The 13577-nt window shown below is 32.8% G+C and overlaps 1 protein-coding gene across 1 annotated transcript; it reads left to right on the forward strand.

The window, feature by feature from the left end:
- The first annotated feature begins 594 nt into the window (after window positions 1–594).
- On the forward strand, window positions 595–10148 carry LOC133674092 (ubiquitin carboxyl-terminal hydrolase 14-like). The gene is made up of 20 exons (XM_062095076.1): window positions 595–833; window positions 1327–1498; window positions 2245–2357; window positions 2432–2771; window positions 4301–4395; window positions 4972–5105; window positions 5187–5243; window positions 5439–5516; window positions 5636–5690; window positions 5776–5814; window positions 6180–6260; window positions 6915–7113; window positions 7200–7257; window positions 7326–7448; window positions 7532–7620; window positions 7713–7802; window positions 8455–8625; window positions 8764–8885; window positions 9002–9134; window positions 9643–10148. Exons 1-20 carry the CDS (start codon window positions 738–740, stop codon window positions 9819–9821), a joined length of 2424 nt encoding a protein of 807 aa, XP_061951060.1. The 5' UTR covers window positions 595–737; the 3' UTR covers window positions 9822–10148.
- The last annotated feature ends 3429 nt before the right edge of the window (window positions 10149–13577 follow it).

Below are 13577 nucleotides of genomic sequence, written 5' to 3' on the forward strand. Positions count from 1 at the left end.
ATATATATATTAATGTGATATTTTATGTCAAAAGAACTATATTAATGTGTGTTTTTGTTTTTGACTCGGGTTGACCCAGGTCAACCCACAAGACCCGTGATCTGGTTATTTTACCGGGTCAATTATCGGGTCGGGGTCTGATAATTATGCAATGAAGCACTGACACTCTCTAACTGGATAATTTTGGCTAAAAACAAATTTATTTTTGTCGCACACTTTCATCCCACTTTTTAAATAAGTAAAAGAAACTACTTAAAATTTGTTTTTTTCTCTATTCTCTATGTGGCTGTAAAGCGCTTGATTGAGTTGCTTGGAAAGGATAAAATGGAGGGAAAAAAACCTGAGGGTGTTGAAGGTTTAAGGTGATTGGAATTTTCTATTTATGTAAATTGAAGAGGATGGAAAATGGAAAGAGATTAAAAATTAGAATATATTAATGTTGTTAATTAATAATAATATAATATAATATAATAAACTCCTTAAATGATTAAAAAAATCATAATAGAGTACTATTGGGCCAAAAATAACGGACCCCAAGTTGTTAAAGTCCAATCGAAGTATCCAAATTCAAATTCAGTCACTGGTCCCACAGTGTGCTCTCTGACACAATTGTGCTCTCTTCTTCTCTCTCTCCTTTTCGCTCCTGAAATATTTCCATGTATACATAAAAAAGGCCCTCTCTCAATAAAATCTCTTCAAAAAATAAAATAAAAAAACGTTTCGAGTCGATAAACCCTATGGACCTGCTCCGATCAAATCTCTCACGGGTTCGGATCCCCGAACCAACTAATCGCATCTACAAGCAGGAGTGCTGCGTCTCTTTCGAAACTCCGGTATTCTTTTCTTTCTTTCTTTCCGTTTGGTTTCCAAGAAAGTTCAATTTTTATTGAAAGAGGAAAATAAATTCGAATATGTTTTTGTAAAATAATCTAAATAACCACAACTCTACTTCATGTAGATGATAACTCTCTAATTTCTAATAGATGCTTGCTGTGACATTGTTCTGGTTTGCTAAATGTATTTCTGTTTGGTTCACGATAAAGTGAAAGGAAAAAGAAATAAAAAGAAATATAGGAATTATACATTTTTTTTTAAATTTTCGCGCCACCTGTTTTGGTTTCTTATTAAGTGAATGAATACAAATTTTGTTTTTATGATTTTTCCTTTTGAAAAAGCATGGAAGTGAGGAAAATATTAGCCAGACTTTTTTTTTTTTAATTTAATATTTTATGTTCTTTCATTTTGATGCAATTGCAGTTACACACACACACACACACACACACGTACATATCTTATGCTGCTGGCATTTTCTTTGATGAATTCCAGAGGTCTGAAGGCGGGTTGTTTGTCGACATGACTACGTTTCTTGCTTTTGGGAAAGATTATGTGGGTTGGAATTATGAGAAGACTGGAAATCCGGTTTATTTACACATAAAGCAAACAAGGAAGGTGGTCCCTGAAGATAGGCCTATGAAGAAACCAACTCTTTTGGCTATAGGTACTTAAATATTTATCATGGTCTGCGCATATAATTCAATTGATTTCATGATTGTTTAATGGTTATGATTAATATTGGGGTGTTCTTAAAGAAGATTGTAGGATTCATTATTGAGAATTGGTTACGAGTTGGTTTGAGTTGCAATCATGCTTCTGCATGGATGTGTTGTATTGGTTAAAGAGTGATTTTGTAAGACATGTATTTATATTGAAATGAAACTTACAGTCTAATATTTAAGCTTTTGGGTCTGATTTGGTGCTGTTTGGGTATAGATGTTTTTGTTTCAAATCTCCTTTAGCTTATAAGAGGAATTGGCCTGAAAAATAATTTCAAGCATTGAAAGTACATCTCTGCTTGCCATCAGATGGCTCCCCACCCTCTTCTCTCAAATATATAGATTTTCTCAATGAATCTTTTGGAAACCGAGAAAAGCACCCTAACCAGATTCATTTTAAAGTCAACATAGATATGCTGAAGTTGATGTTTTGGATTCTTCAAAACTACAATTTCCCACTGTGGTATAACTTCTACACTATGAACTTCTAGTCTTAGATACGAACTGACATGGACTTTGAAGTTTTGTATGCCTCATTCAGTTCTTGCATGTGAGCCACTTGTTTTTAGGTGTCTCTAATGCTTTACCTGTTATCATATGAAAGCCTAATAATTCTTTACAAAGTTACGATTTTTTCTTTTAATTATTGGCTAGCTGAGAACAATACTTAAGTGATTTTTTGTATTTGCAGGTGTTGAAGGGGGATTTGACAACAATGAACCTGAATATGAAGAAAATCACAATATAGTGATATTACCTGATTATGTTACTTTACCATTCCCTTCAGTGGAGTTGCCAGAGAAGGTGCATTGTTGTCACTATATCTTTTTTTTAGTTTTTAATCTTAGTAATATCTTACCATTTTTCTAATACTGCAGGTGAGGTTGGCAGTTGATGCTATCATAATGGCTGAAGGTGCTGAGAGGAAAGAGCAACTTGCTGCCTGGATAGTTGCTGATAAGAAGCAAGTTAGTGCATATGCAATGAGTTTACCACAGATTGACAATGGTGTTGTTATTCCACCATCCAGGTGGAAATGTGCGAAGTGTGACAAAAAAGATAATTTGTGGCTAAATCTTACTGATGGAATGATTCTTTGTGGGCGAAAAAATTGGGATGGAACTGGAGGCAACAACCATGCCATTGAACATTACAAGGAGACAAGCTACCCTCTTGCTGTGAAGCTTGGGACAATTACTGCTGATCTCGAAGCAGCAGGTAATGCCAACTTGCATTGTGAAGGAGTTGGAATGATTTTCTTTACTTAATTATGTGCTTGAGTGCATATAAGTCCTTTCAAAATCATGCTTCTTTTGAATGACGTGTACACAGTCAAATTTCTTTTTGTTCATTTCTTGCATTGGTCAAGCAGTTATATTAGCATTATTGTTTAAGCTATCTTGTTGTTAAACAATGGATAAGTGTACTGGAATGGGATTTTTGGTTAAAATTTAGTATAAACCATCAACAAATGACAAGGCCAAACAAAATTGCAGTTTGGCATTAGGTATCCAAAAGGGGAAGCAGTTAGATGCTGGGTAGAAAGCGTAGCTATCTGCATAAATATCTGTGCATGCTTATTGGCTTCATGGCTGTTCTTTAATTGAGTGTCATGAGTGGCTTGAGGTTGGTGAGGACAAATCATGGCATGTATTGGACAATATGAATTGGATTAATGGTTGTGCACCATTTTAGTGGAGAATAAATCTTTATAAGATATCTATTAAGCAGCACTGAAGGTTGCTGCTTCTTTACAAGACAACAAAACTACATCCAAGATAAAGTGACTATCCTTCTAAAAGGCAGCTCTGTATGCTTGAAATTAAATGTCCTAATTCAATTATATCGTGAAGAGGATAGATAATTTACTAGCTCTGCAGTTTACCTATGCATGTAAAAGAATTTTCTGGAAGTTAAATGTCTAAACTCAGTTATCCTGTGAAGAGGATAAGGATTTATGCCCATAAACCTTCCACCACAATTTGTTGTCTTGAATAGCTTTTAGTTGATCTTATGCAGATGGTACACTGGCTTATTAACAGAATGCAATTGCAATCTGTGGAAAGCTAGAAATCATATCTTAGCAAAGTGGACTATTAAAGAAGGAGATAGTGGGGAGTTTACTTTTTGTGATGATATGCACTAATTATGTACACACATGTTCAGAGAAATTATTTGCCTCGATGAAAAGTTGCTAGGTACTCCTTAGACATCTTCAATTTGCTTTGCGTTGTTGCAGTTATGTTTCTAATAAAACTGGAAAGAAGTAAAATGACATGTAGAAAATTAGCTTCCAAGCTACTAAATATGAATAGTTCTGTTTTTTTTTTTTTTTTATTGAGTAACAAATGAAACTGCTGGAGGATAGAATTAATACTTGCTATTATTGCATGGCTATTAATTCTGGAAAATGAATCCATGCTATAATGGTGCTAAATGGTTGCTTAAAAGGAAGACTTCCTACTTTAGCATCGAAGGAAACACATAAAACTCCTAAAGTAAGATAGAAAATACACAAAATGTGCAAGTGCCGGTGGAGACATGGCTAGGAAAACTTGAAACTCTGCTTGCTTTTCATAGTTAATTCTGCTCATTTGGATGCACTGTCTTGTTAATTTGAAGAAAAGAGAAACCAAACTGTCTTTGGTTTAATATTTTATGCATGCCAGATTCTTTTCAACAATTCTTTGAGGATTTGTTTTATGGAACCAGAGAACTAACCATGGGTACACATTGTGGCAGCTCAGATGTTTTCTCTTATCCAGAGGATGATAGTGTTGTGGACCCACTTTTAGCACAGCATCTGGCATTTTTTGGCATTGATTTTTCAGCCTTACAAAAGGTTAGTTATCTCTACTAAAATGTATATCTAGTCTAGTAACACAGGGTCTGTCATCTGTGCTGTTTACTGTACACTTATAAGTCATACAGCAGACATGTAGGTTGAACTTTTTTTATTTGTCATAGAAAACAAGATAATTTGCATGCTATTCCTTTTATCCTTGTATGGCGATGGCTGAAATGGAATTACTTTTTACATTAACCTTGACTTCGAAGCATAAGGAAATTTATGCCTATATTATCCTGTGTGTATGATTATAAATGGGAAGTTCTAATTATTCCTATCTGGTAGAGTTTTTGAAAACAGTGAATAAGAAAAATAACAGTGTGAGATGTCCATCTATATGCATTTGCAGCCTATTAACAAGGTCAGTGTAAAAGATTTTATTCCATAATGATATGTTTTGGCAATATCATGTCTTAGTTACTAATATTTCACACATACAGCTGTAGGTTTGAAACTATCAATGAAGTTTTGAGGATTTGAGTTTTTGGACATTTGACACCATGTGTCTCATCACATAATGATTCACCCTTATGGTTTGACCCAGTACCAGTATCGACTTCTTGTTTTCAGACTGAAATGACAACTGCTGAGAGGGAACTTGACCAGAACACCAACTATGATTGGAACCGAATTCAAGAAAGTGGACAGGATGTGGAACCCATTTTTGGACCAGGTTATACAGGACTTGTGAATCTTGGAAACAGGTAGCATTTGGTCTTTGTAAAGTGCTGTTGTGAACCATGCATATATTTGACATTCTTGTTTCCTAACTTTTTTTCTGGCAGCTGCTACATGGCCGCAACGATGCAAGTTGTGTTTTCAACTCGGTCCTTCAATTCACGGTTAGTTTACAACAAATATGGGTAAAAATGCAGAAACTCTTTGATTGACATGTTTCCTTGTATATAAATGTCTTTGTGCAATATGCAATGAAATGCTTATGTTTTCGTGTGTTTGGTACACAAATATCAGACATTCATTTGTAGTTCAAACATTTTACTTGTTTGCTCATATATTTGGTGTAATTATGTCTTCAGATTCTACATTAACCAAAGCTTGAAAATGGCATTTGAGATGGCTCCTGCTGATGCAACTGTAGACTTGAATATGCAGCTGTGAGTATCTTGCACATTTAAAATACCATGAAAATCGCTCACTTCATATATTTTCTTTTCTTTTATGTTTTGAATATTCATCTCTGATGTTTATTCTAAGCCTCAAGTTTATGTGGCAGTACAAAGCTGGCACATGGTATGCTTTCTGGAAAGTACTCGGTTCCTGCACTGGAGGTATAGCAAATGGGTCAATATCATGTGCTTGATACAATTGCCTTCTTTTTATGATTGATTTTTGTTTTTCTTATTTGTTGTCCAGAATGATGATAAAGCTAATGCCGTTACCTCAACAAGCAATGTAAGTTTTCTAACTTTTTGTCTATTTATTAGTCCTGGGTTTTGTTTATGGAGATTCTTAAATCGTATTATGAAATGAATAATCTGTTATGATTCTTTATTAGAATTTTAAGTTATTGAATATCTTAGATATAGTGACCAAATTCTTATTCAATTTCAAGTGCAAATCTCAGCTTATTATGCAATGTATTGTCAAGTTATTACTGTTTTTAAAACACAGATTATAGCTCAATGAGTATGATATTTTTGTACCTTTCATGCCTCATTTTCTTGTTAATACATGTCTTTGTTGTTTTTCTTATTTGACTTTAACCCTCTTATATTTTCTCTCCATTTCTTTTCTTTTATCCATCTTCAAATATTTAGAAACAGGAAGGTATACCCCCTCGTATGTTCAAAGCAGTTATTGCTGCCAGCCATCCTGAGTTTTCTTCTATGAGGCAACAGGTATATGAATCAATGGAAACTACAATTTTCTTCTATTCATGAAATTTCTAAAGTGTTCTGTCCAAGCTATTTGAAAACTATCCAACTTGAGTTATGAGATTATGAATGAAATTTTCGTTCTTGTGGTTGACAAAAATAAGAATAAAGAAGACTCAAGTTATCGTATAACTGAGTTTATGAATGTATGTATCTATTTAACGTCAAGAATTTTCTCAGTTGCAAGAGGATAAAATTTCTTGCTTGTTTCTTCACATATATTTTTTTGAAGGGGGTGGGGTGGGTGGGGACTCTTGTCATCCCTACATACATCTTTGCAATTGTTGTTTGATCCTGAAGTTTAGGAAGAGGTCTTGAAATACTGAGTTTTTATGTTCAGGATAGAAGAAAGGATGTATATATACTTGCTTGAAAAATGCACTCAACCTACATGAAAACTCCATAGCATAAAAAGGCTTGTAAAAAATTCTAGGAGAGAGGAAGTCAGTTTGGTGGAACTTAGGTAGTTAAATATTAGAATCACGCAGAATGGTACATATACTTGTAATAATTGACTTAGCTGCAATATAAAGACATCAGTTGGGCGGGGAGCATAACACACAACTGTTACTGTTCATGGAACTGATTCCATAAAATATCATGTCAACATACGTGTAGGATGCATTGGAATTCTTCCTACACTTTCTTGACCAAGTTGAGCGTGTTAATGGTGGGAAACCTGCATTGGATCCTTCAAGAAGCTTCAAGTTTGGAATTGAAGAACGTATCTTGTGTCCATCTGGAAAAGTTGGGTTCAATAGAAGGCTTGACTATATTCTTTCTTTGAATATTCCACTACATGAAGCTACTAATAAAGGTGTTCTTCCTTCTTTGTTCTTTCTTCTTGTGCTGAACCATATACATGGAGTTACATGCTAACGGTTTTCAAATTTTGGAATTCAGAAGAACTGGAAGCCTTCGGCAAATTGAAAGCAGAAAAGACTTCTGAAGGAAAGGATTTGTAAGTACAAATGTTTAGTAATCCTGTTTATACCCTAAAACTTGGCTTAGAATAGCCAGTTGTTTCAGGTCCAGTGATGAAATTGTACGTCCAAGGGTTCCCCTAGAAGCATGCCTAGCTAATTTTTCAGCCCCAGAGGAGATACAAGATTATTATAGCACTGCCTTGAAGGCTAAGACAACAGCACTGAAGTATGTTTTATGATATTTCCCTGGTTTTATGATGTCATAAGAGTGTTCAGAGGCACACTTACCTTCGAGGTTATGTGCTGCAGGACTGCTGGTCTAACTTCATTCCCCGATTATTTGGTGTTGCACATGCGGAAATTTGTTTTGGAGGAAGGCTGGGTGCCAAAAAAGCTTGGTAAATTTTATAGGTGCTTCGTCACTTTTCATAACATCAATGGTCTCTTAATACAGATGTATAATTCTTGTTGATTGTTTTTATCCATTCAGATGTCTACATAGATGTTCCTGATATCATAGACATTAGCTACATGCGAAGCAAAGGCCTTCAACCAGGGGAGGAGTTGTTACCAGATGATGGTATGTAACATGTTTTGAAATTTCCAATTTCTTCATTTGATTGCTTGTAAAGAAAACTAGATTTTTTTTTAGCTTTGTAGGTTATGTATCAGCGTGTTAATCCTGTCAAGTTACCCTACATATTAAGCCATGAGTGCCAATGCTGTAGCTGGTCTGGTCTTGACACACAAGTCACCTATGCCTTGAAATTGTTTTCATACTCCCAAATTGGGGAGAGGGTGTGGGAGAAGAGGTGGGCAGGCTGAACGTTATGTGTAACCTAGAACTTCCACCATGTTATTAGGTGCACTTCCACCGGCTAACATTACACAATGACTCATCATTGAATCCTCTCCAGAAAAAACTTTTGATTGATTGTTCATAATAGATTGCATGTTAGTTGGGCTTTAGTGAAACTGAAATGAGTCGACTTCTAACATTTCTTCCATGATAAAAAAAACCACCGATAATTCAATTGAAGGTGTGAGAAATAAATTGTAGAATTGTTGCTTAGTGTTGATGCTGTGTTTCTGATGTGCAAGCTATGCTCTTGGGATGCCCCCCCCCCCCCCCCCCCCATTTAGTGGTGGTATATGGTCATACCTTTCTCATTTTTCTTTTTGTGAAGAGATTTAGAGCTGCTTTAGTTAATTTTTCTTTTCATACTGCACAGTCCCTGAGGCAGAGGTGGAATCAAATATGCCTTTGGCCAACGAGGATATTGTTTCCCAGCTTGTCTCCATGGGTTTCAACTATCTTCATTGCCAGAAAGCTGCTATAAATTCATCAAATGCTGGAGTAGAAGAGGCTATGAATTGGTTACTTTCTCACATGGATGACCCAGGTATATAAAATGCTGTTAACTTGGTGAAATGTTTCATGTCAGGAAACTCACTTCCCATTAAGATTCAGCTTCTGCAGATGTGATGTGGGAGGTAGAATGTTGTGTTGGTAATTGATATGGTTACATTCCTTCTTTCAGATATAGATGCTCCTGTTTCCCAGGGCGCACATGGTAATGAAGTCGTGGATCAATTGAAAGTTGATACTTTACTCTCATTTGGTTTTCAAGAAGAAATTGCTCGGAAGGCACTGAAGGCTTCGGTAAAAATATTACTGTTTGTTCTTTTTGGCATAGGATTGCATTTGGCCAATGTTGCTGTATAAAATATTGCAAAAAAGTTCACAATTTTATAATTTTTTTTTCCTGAACTCTCCAGGGTGGTGACATTGAAAAGGCCACTGATTGGATATTCAACAATCCTGATGCTTCTGTTTTATCTGACATGGACACTTCCACATCTAGCTCTAAACCTACTCCAGATGATACTGAGCTGCCTGATGGCGGAGGGAGTGAGTTTTTAAACCCTTGTTTTCATTATATTGATTGTAAACATATGATACTCAAATGTTTTACAATCTTACGTGGCTGCCTTTAATTGATGGAAAGTTTATTGTGAATATGTGCTATCTATCTTATCTAGCCTGGTGCATTGTCTATGTGCATTTCTCCCTTTAGTTGTTTTCTTTCCTCTAGCCTCCATGTTAACTCATGACAGTATATTTGGCTGTTAGAAATCATTATAATGGCCTTGATGGCAATCTTTTAATATTTGCAACTAGAGAAAGGACTAAAGGCAAAACCTAACCTTTTGTGGTTCAGTAGCTTTCACTTCAAATTGTGTTGCATATGTATATTTGTATTGAGTTTTTCCGTTGTCATAATCTGTTCTTGAGCTTTTATTTCTAAATATTCTGAAATCATGAAAACAATATAGGATCCTTTCATCTTGGTAGCATATTTGAGTTCAGTAGTTGGATATTCCAATTATACAGTTGGTTTTGTTGTGCCTCAATGCAGAATACAAACTTTTTGGGATAGTGAGCCACATGGGAACCTCCACCCACTGTGGACACTACGTTGCTCACATACTGAAAGATGGCAGATGGGCAATCTTCAATGACAGCAAGGTTGCAGTCTCCGTAAACCTCCCCAAGGACATGGGATATTTGTACTTCTTTGAGAGGCTTGACAGCTGAAATGTGTGAGCTTTGGGATTGGATGGGAGATGTTCAATGGAGAAAGAAACGAGATTTCAGTCTTTTGGATAACTGACAATTACCTATCCATGAAGTTCTTGGCCTTGCATTTTGTGGCTTCACGGAGTAAGTATTTTCCTCTTGGCCAGAACAAATTTCCTATGTACTTGACTTTAATTTTTAGATTGTTGATCCTCTTCTTTTCGAAATAATATATGAAAAAAAAACCAAATCATTGACATATTAGGCCACTAGTTCAGTCTCAGAATCTGTACATGGACCCATGAGTTAATCTGTCGTCTATTTCATCTCCCTCCCTTATCAGCCGGTTACCATCTTTTTTTTTGTTTAATCTCCATATTTTGATTGAGATTTGAGACTATTGTTAAAGAAATATAGTAATACGTCAAAAAAAGAAAAAGAAAAAAAGATGTCCATAATTTTTTAATTTAAGTTTTTCAATGTTTTTTAAATGAAAAAAAAGTAGTATATATTTTTTTATATATACAAGTATTTTTTTAGCTAAGCTAGAGAAGATTATTTATTTTTATATTTAGCTAGTGTATAACTTTAATTTTCATAATAATTTTTAATTTAAATGAAATAAAATTTAATGTTTTACAATTAGCCTATTATAACTGTAATACGTCAAAAAATAAAAAAAAAAGATCTCCATAATTTTTTAATTTAAGTTTTTCAATGTTTTTTAAATGAAAAAAAAATAGTATATTTTTTTATATATACAAATATTATTTTAGCAAAGGAAGAGAAGATTATTTATTTTTATATTTAGCTAGTGTATAACTTTAATTTTCATAATAATTTTTAATTTAAATGAAATAAAATTTAATGTTTTACAATTAGACTATTATAAGTACAAAATAATAAGATAATTATTACAAATTATGTTTTTTATTTCAAGTGAAAAATAGTTGTAACTAGATTGGTGGCCTGCTGTAGGCTTGATCAAAGTGTTTCGACACAAAAATAGAATGTAGAAATGCAGCTAATATTTTAAAAAAGCAAGAAAAATTTGACTCAAATTGGTTTAATAAACATTTTTTTTAATAATATAATTAAGAAAAATAAACAATTCAATGCAAAAAAAAAAAAGAATGTTGAAATGCTGTTAGTGGTTTAAAAAAGCAAGAAAAATTTGACGCAACTGATTGAATAAACATGGTTTTTTAATAATATGATTAAGAAAAATAAACAATAACAGTAAATAAATTGAACTATAAAAAATAAACAATAACAATAAATAAATTGAACTATAAAAAAATAATAATCAACTCAAAAAATAAATGCTTGATAATATTATAAAAAAATATCCTCTTAATATTTGATAACAAAACAAAAATAAAATGAGAATGTGATAATCAAATAGAAAGTAAAATGAAAAAAATATCTAAATTTTAATTATCAGCAAATCAAATATTAAAGGATGAAATTGTAAAAAAATTAAATTAAAAAAAAACTATCTAAGTCCACTCGGGTCAGCCTATCAAATACATGACATGCTAAAGAGATTGAGATAATACATAGAAAGAAAATTGAATGAAAAACAAAACTCAAATCTTAGACAACTTAATGTTTAATGGCGAAAAAAAAAATCCAATATAAAAAAAGCAATGAAAAGAAAAAGACGCAAGTCCACTTAGGTTAACCTGTTAACATGATTTTGAAATAACTCCACCATAAAGAAAGGAAAAAAAATCATGGAAGTCTAATTTCAAGCCAATTTAATATTGAATGATAAAATTAAAAAAATTCATGAATTGTAAAAAAGAACTTGAAAAAAGACTAAAGTCAACTCGAGCTAATTTTCAAAACTCGTGACTCGAGTTATGAGGTCGAGACTAACTCCATAAAAGGTAAACTCGAAAAAATCACGACACCAAATCCTCAATCAACAAAATATCAACGAATGAAATAAAAAAATCAATAAAAAGGATAAAAAAACAAAACAAATAGCAATCAAGAGAATGAAAACCAAATTCGACATAAAAAATGACGAGGAATGAAATTGAAAAATAAAAATAAAAAATAGCAATAAGAAGAATAAAGATCAAATTTGATATAAAATCAAATGCCACAGGATGAAACTGAAAAAAAATAATAAAAAAAATTAAAAAAACAATAAAAAGAATAAAAATTAAATTTGATACAATAAAACAATGATAGGATACTTTTAAATTTTGTAAACCAACATGATTCTTGAGGAAAGGAAAGAATAAAAAGGGAGGAGAAGGAAAAAGCCTGCCATAGCCCAGCCACTCTGCTACAATCAACACACATCACACCACCAAGATAAGTATGGGGTGACAATTCCAACACCATCATGTTAGTCATTGTTTGGCCACTGGGAGATGCCCCACAAGCTTATGAAGATCGGTACAGCTGTATCAGTTTTTTTACCTTAGTCCCCATACTTATTTTAGTTTCAATTTTGATCCTTTAACACTTAATTGTTTTAAATTAGCCAAGATTTTTTTTATTTTGCAAAATTAAGTATCAACCAAGTAATGAAACTTTCCCTCGATATTGTAAGATATTCATATTAAGACAACCATAACAAACTACCAAATCAAATTCTAAATAAAGCCAATACAAAGGGATCAAATTAAAAAAATAAATTGAGGGACCGAAATAAAAAAAATGTTCATGAAATTCCTTACTGACCATTAGTTTTTGCCTTTTCTTCTTCTTCCTTTTTTTTTTTATAATATTGATGTTTATCTTATTTGTTTTGGTGGAAAAATTCATTTTCATTTTTCTGATTTTTTATTGAAAAAAGAACTAAAAAAGAAAAAAAAGATTTATGCTACGAAATACATTCTTAACTAGAGTTTAAATATGGATATTGATATATGTAGAATTCAATTCAATTATAAAAGCTTTTTCGATTAATTCAATATTCTCCACACTTATGTATTGAAAATCTTAATGCAGTTGGTTAAAACAAAAGGTGTGTATTGAAAACTAAATATGACCGCAGTTTCAAATTGGCACTTAATTCACTGGTTATAAATTCAAATGTGTGATTTTAAATTGCTAATATAAATAACTATGGAAACTGTTATAAATTCAAATGTGTGATTTTTAATTTTTTTTTTCTACTTGAGTGTTACTATTATTTCTCCTATTTGGGTGTACGAGTTTTAATTTTTAATTTTTAATTTTTTTTAAATAAACAAAGAAACAATATGAATTAAAAGAAGCATGTTAGTAACACAAACAGAGAAACCGATAAGAACCCACAATTTATCAGAATTTCATAGAGGAAATCTTCAAGATAACTTTAGCAAAAAATAAAATAAAAATGAAGTTGTCAAATGAATTTAAAAATTATAATATATATTATTTTTTACGAAAGCAGATGGGATGTGGTAAAAAAAGTGCAAATTTGTTTAGGTTGGGGTAAAAAAGGGTGCCCTTTTACTGCATGCACGTGTAGGGATTTATTATGGTACCAGTGAGAAAAAAGAATGGAGAATCAAAGAGGGGGGAAAGAAGGGGAAGGGAGATGTTTTGGATTTTGCCTTGAACAACGAAAACGTCACCGTAATTGGAAGAAAATCTTTTATTCAAAAAAAGCCTATCAAAGTATCTTATAACATACGCGCACACATAAAAAGGTTGGTACCATCAATTTCTTTTTTCTTGAAGAAAAACCATATTTGTAGTTGCAGCAAGAAAACATATTCTTGGTTAAAATAGTTGTCGAGACAATAATTTTTGTAATGTAACATAATA

The sequence above is a fragment of the Populus nigra genome, chromosome 1, assembly GCF_951802175.1.
Source record: "Populus nigra chromosome 1, ddPopNigr1.1, whole genome shotgun sequence".
NCBI lineage: Eukaryota > Viridiplantae > Streptophyta > Magnoliopsida > Malpighiales > Salicaceae > Populus > Populus nigra.

Bases quoted from the DNA above. Each gene is read 5' to 3' on its own strand.
- LOC133674092 (XM_062095076.1), top strand. From the start codon at position 738: ATGGACCTGCTCCGATCAAATCTCTCACGGGTTCGGATCCCCGAACCA. The intron at 834-1,326 runs GTATTCTTTTCT...GATGAATTCCAG, and splicing joins GCGTCTCTTTCGAAACTCCG to AGGTCTGAAGGCGGGTTGTT. The intron at 9,135-9,642 runs GTGAGTTTTTAA...GCCTCAATGCAG, and splicing joins GCTGCCTGATGGCGGAGGGA to AATACAAACTTTTTGGGATA.